At 41.5% G+C, this 3313-nt stretch overlaps 1 protein-coding gene across 1 annotated transcript; it reads right to left on the reverse strand.

Annotated features, from left to right (window-relative positions):
- Positions 1-408: 408 nt before the first annotated feature.
- LOC115159769 (centrin-3-like) lies at positions 409-2833 on the reverse strand. The gene is made up of 5 exons (XM_029709811.1): positions 2683-2833; positions 1955-2090; positions 1730-1844; positions 1208-1399; positions 409-1052 (listed from the first exon to the last, which is right to left on the reverse strand). The coding sequence occupies exons 1-5, from the start codon at positions 2700-2702 to the stop codon at positions 1009-1011; spliced, it is 507 nt and encodes a 168-aa protein (XP_029565671.1). The 5' UTR covers positions 2703-2833; the 3' UTR covers positions 409-1008.
- Positions 2834-3313: the final 480 nt, after the last annotated feature.

Genomic DNA, 3313 nt, shown 5'->3' on the forward strand with positions numbered 1-3313 from the left:
ACTATGGGACTGAAACTCTTCATCTAAAACCAGCCTGCCTGGGCTTTTGGATGAAACCAAAATGAGAGGGAGCATTCTGCTGTGAGACAGTTGAGCTCTCAGTATCATGTCTTTCACTGTATAAGCTCTCCAACAAGGCTTCCTTTCAAGTACAGGTAACTCATCTTTACTCAACAGGTATGATAGATTATGTTACAGGGGTTCTTGCCTCACTCAACAGCAGTGTGTGTATGTTAAGTCTTAATTCTCTTCTCCAATGCGGTGTTTGAGATATACAACACCTCTCTCTAGTGATTAAAAGTCATAACAGCAGACAGTCACATACTGCCAGATAGACCAACCTGTTGCGTCAGTGTGAAGTCTGAACTCTGCACCCATTTTGTCAAGAGATTACAAACATAACAGAGGTTAAGAGCAGACGTCAGTCAATTTGGTTTATTATGTAAAATAAATAACAAAGAAACAAGGTAATAATCAAATAAAATGATCTATTAAACTACAAAATGTGGGAGCGTATAACCTGTTTGTATTTGCTGTTAAAACCACCATCCAGAAATACTATTGAAAACTGAAGTTTACCTGGAATGTTTCAGAGAGATGACCTGTAATATAACCTCTACAGTTTTCTGTAGGGAACAAACATAAGTCACAGCAAGCAAATATTCATTTTTTGGGGATACCATTTGCATTTGAAAGAACTGTCCTAAAAATAAAAGAACATACACTATATACGGTTGTAGTTGGATCAGACTTTAAAAAAAACATGTTTCAACAAAGACAAGAGCTAAAGCAGTGCTACTGGGCCAGATGATGAGTCCAAATAGTCTACAGTGGCTTCCTTACCTCCTCTCCTTCAACTGGCCAGATCTTTTAAGTCAGTTTAGATGAAGGAAAGGAGACAAGGTAACCTCTCCAGCAGTTCCTCAGTGACCTGGGGGACCCATCCATCCCACAGTGAATCTACAGCCTCAGCCTCCTAGCCAAGCCCCCAAAGCAGCTGCTCCCTAATCAGGAGTCTCCAGTCATTATGGAAACAAACTCCTCCTGGTTGACTGGGAGAAAGAGAGAGAAAACTTTGTTTTGAACGCTGAACGTCACTTTAACATTTTAAATTGATGGTTATTCAGCTGAATGTGTGCGAGTGTGTGTTAACGAGTGAGTGTGTGTGCGCGCATGTATGCCGTGTCTGCTCCCTGTGTGTACTCACTCTCTCCATCTCCGTCTGTATCGAACTCATCGATCATGCTGCGCAGCTCCTCATCTGTGATGCTCTCTCCAAGCTCTCTGGCCACACGTCTCAGGTTCCTCATGCTGATCCTCCCTGAGTCGTCATCATCAAACAGCTTAAAGGCCTTCAGGATTTCCTCCTTAGGGTCCCGCTGTAGCATACGGTCTGTCACTGAGACAAATAACATGGATAAACACACAGGGTTAAATGCAGTGAATCGAGTTGACATGATCCCTTACAGCACAGAGAAGCATGTCTGCTCTACATATCATATTTTGTCTAATCAGTGATCATTCAGGGTCCCTACCTCTTCCATGTGGGTACAGTTGACAGGGAAGAGGTAAGGGGGGGTTGTGAGGGGGAATACAGGAGGAGTAGAAAGTGTGCAGCATTAATAAAGGCACACACACCAACAAAAGGAATGTACACTAATATTAGGCATGGAACTATTCCAATTGTGTGTAATTATACAACATGAAATTAAACACAGCAGGAACTTACCGACTTCATTAAAGTCATCAAAAGTTATTTTGCCATTGCCCTCTCTGTTGTAATCTTTTAGTATCTTCAGCACATCCACTTTCTTCACCTCAAAACCCAGAGCTCTCATTGCCACCTTTGGGTGAGAGCGGAAGAGAGTTAAGTATGATACTTATACTGTCATATTAGACAGCAGAGGGACACCAGAATACTAGTAATTTTATAAGGTTGTAGGTAGACGTTTACCTTGAGTTCATGGTAGTCTATCTCTTTGTCTTTGTCTGTGTCGAACAGCTCAAACGCCTCTTTGATTTCAAGCTTTTGCTCCTCAGTCAGCTCTCTCCTCTTCTTCCGCTTGGTTTTATCCACTGCCAGCTCAGTCCTGAACATCAGTGTCAGGTGTTGTGTCAAAACAAAGAAATAGCATAGGTTGACTATAGACACGATGAGTTAGCCGATGAATCACATGTACATATTACCTCAATTATCTCGACTAACCGGTGCACCCGCACATTGACTCTGTATCGGCACCCCCTGTACTGTATATAGCCTCGCTATTGTTATTTTACTGCTGCTGTTTAATTATTTGTTACTTTTATTTATTTTTTTAAATGTAGTTAAAACTATAAAACTTCTTAAAGCATTGTTGGTTAAGGGTTTGTAAGTAAGCATTTCACTGTAGGTCTACAACTGTTGTATTCGGCACATGTGACAAATAAAATGTGATTTGATTTGGAAATACTTAATTGCGACTACATACACATATTACACTGTCAGGTGCTAAGGTTGAGCAACACAGTTGGTTACCAGCTAACAATAGCTAGCTAACTATCAAAAATATATAACGCTAGCTAGATATTTATATAACCATTGGCAACAAGGAATCTCGCTGGTTGGTGCTAGTTTGTTTCACAGCTCTTGCTAGGTAGTAATCCAATCGTTTAAATACTGTGCTCGAATAATAAACAAAATACCTTAAAGACAGACTCATCATTGAAGTTGTGCTATGTAGACCTAAAATGTCAAGCGAATCCGACAAAACGTGAACCGGTAACAGGCACACAATAGCTTCCAAAATCACAACAAACCATCTTGTAGCAAATCCGTTAATCCGCGCGTGTTTCGTTGATTCCCATTGGTTGCTACATCATTGCTCCGCTACAAAGTCACTTTTGATTCGACAAATGAAGTATCGCGGTGCTGCACATTTTCCTCCCGAAAAGACGTCCCGAAGTGCTTGTTACACTCTCTGCCCAGTGGAGGGTGATGCATGTCCATATTGACAAGAGAGGCAGAGACCAGTGATGGAAAATACTCATGCATGAGATCTGTTTCACAGTCTTTAGACCCAAGTGAAGCATGAGGGACTGGTAGACCTACACGTGAGCTATCTTGTACCTGTTACCGGCTGTTCACGTTTGCGATGACAAGACAACAGATGACGCCTCGGGTATCATAGTGGTTAGAGCGTTAGGCCAGTAACCTGAAATGTTGCTGGATTGAATCCTGTGCTGACAAGATAAAAATATGTCAATCTGCCCCTGAACAAGGCAGTTGACCCGCTGTTCCGTTAGGCAGTCATTGTAAATAAGAATTTGTTCTTAA

The sequence above is a fragment of the Salmo trutta genome, chromosome 23, assembly GCF_901001165.1.
Source record: "Salmo trutta chromosome 23, fSalTru1.1, whole genome shotgun sequence".
Classification (NCBI taxonomy): domain Eukaryota; kingdom Metazoa; phylum Chordata; class Actinopteri; order Salmoniformes; family Salmonidae; genus Salmo; species Salmo trutta.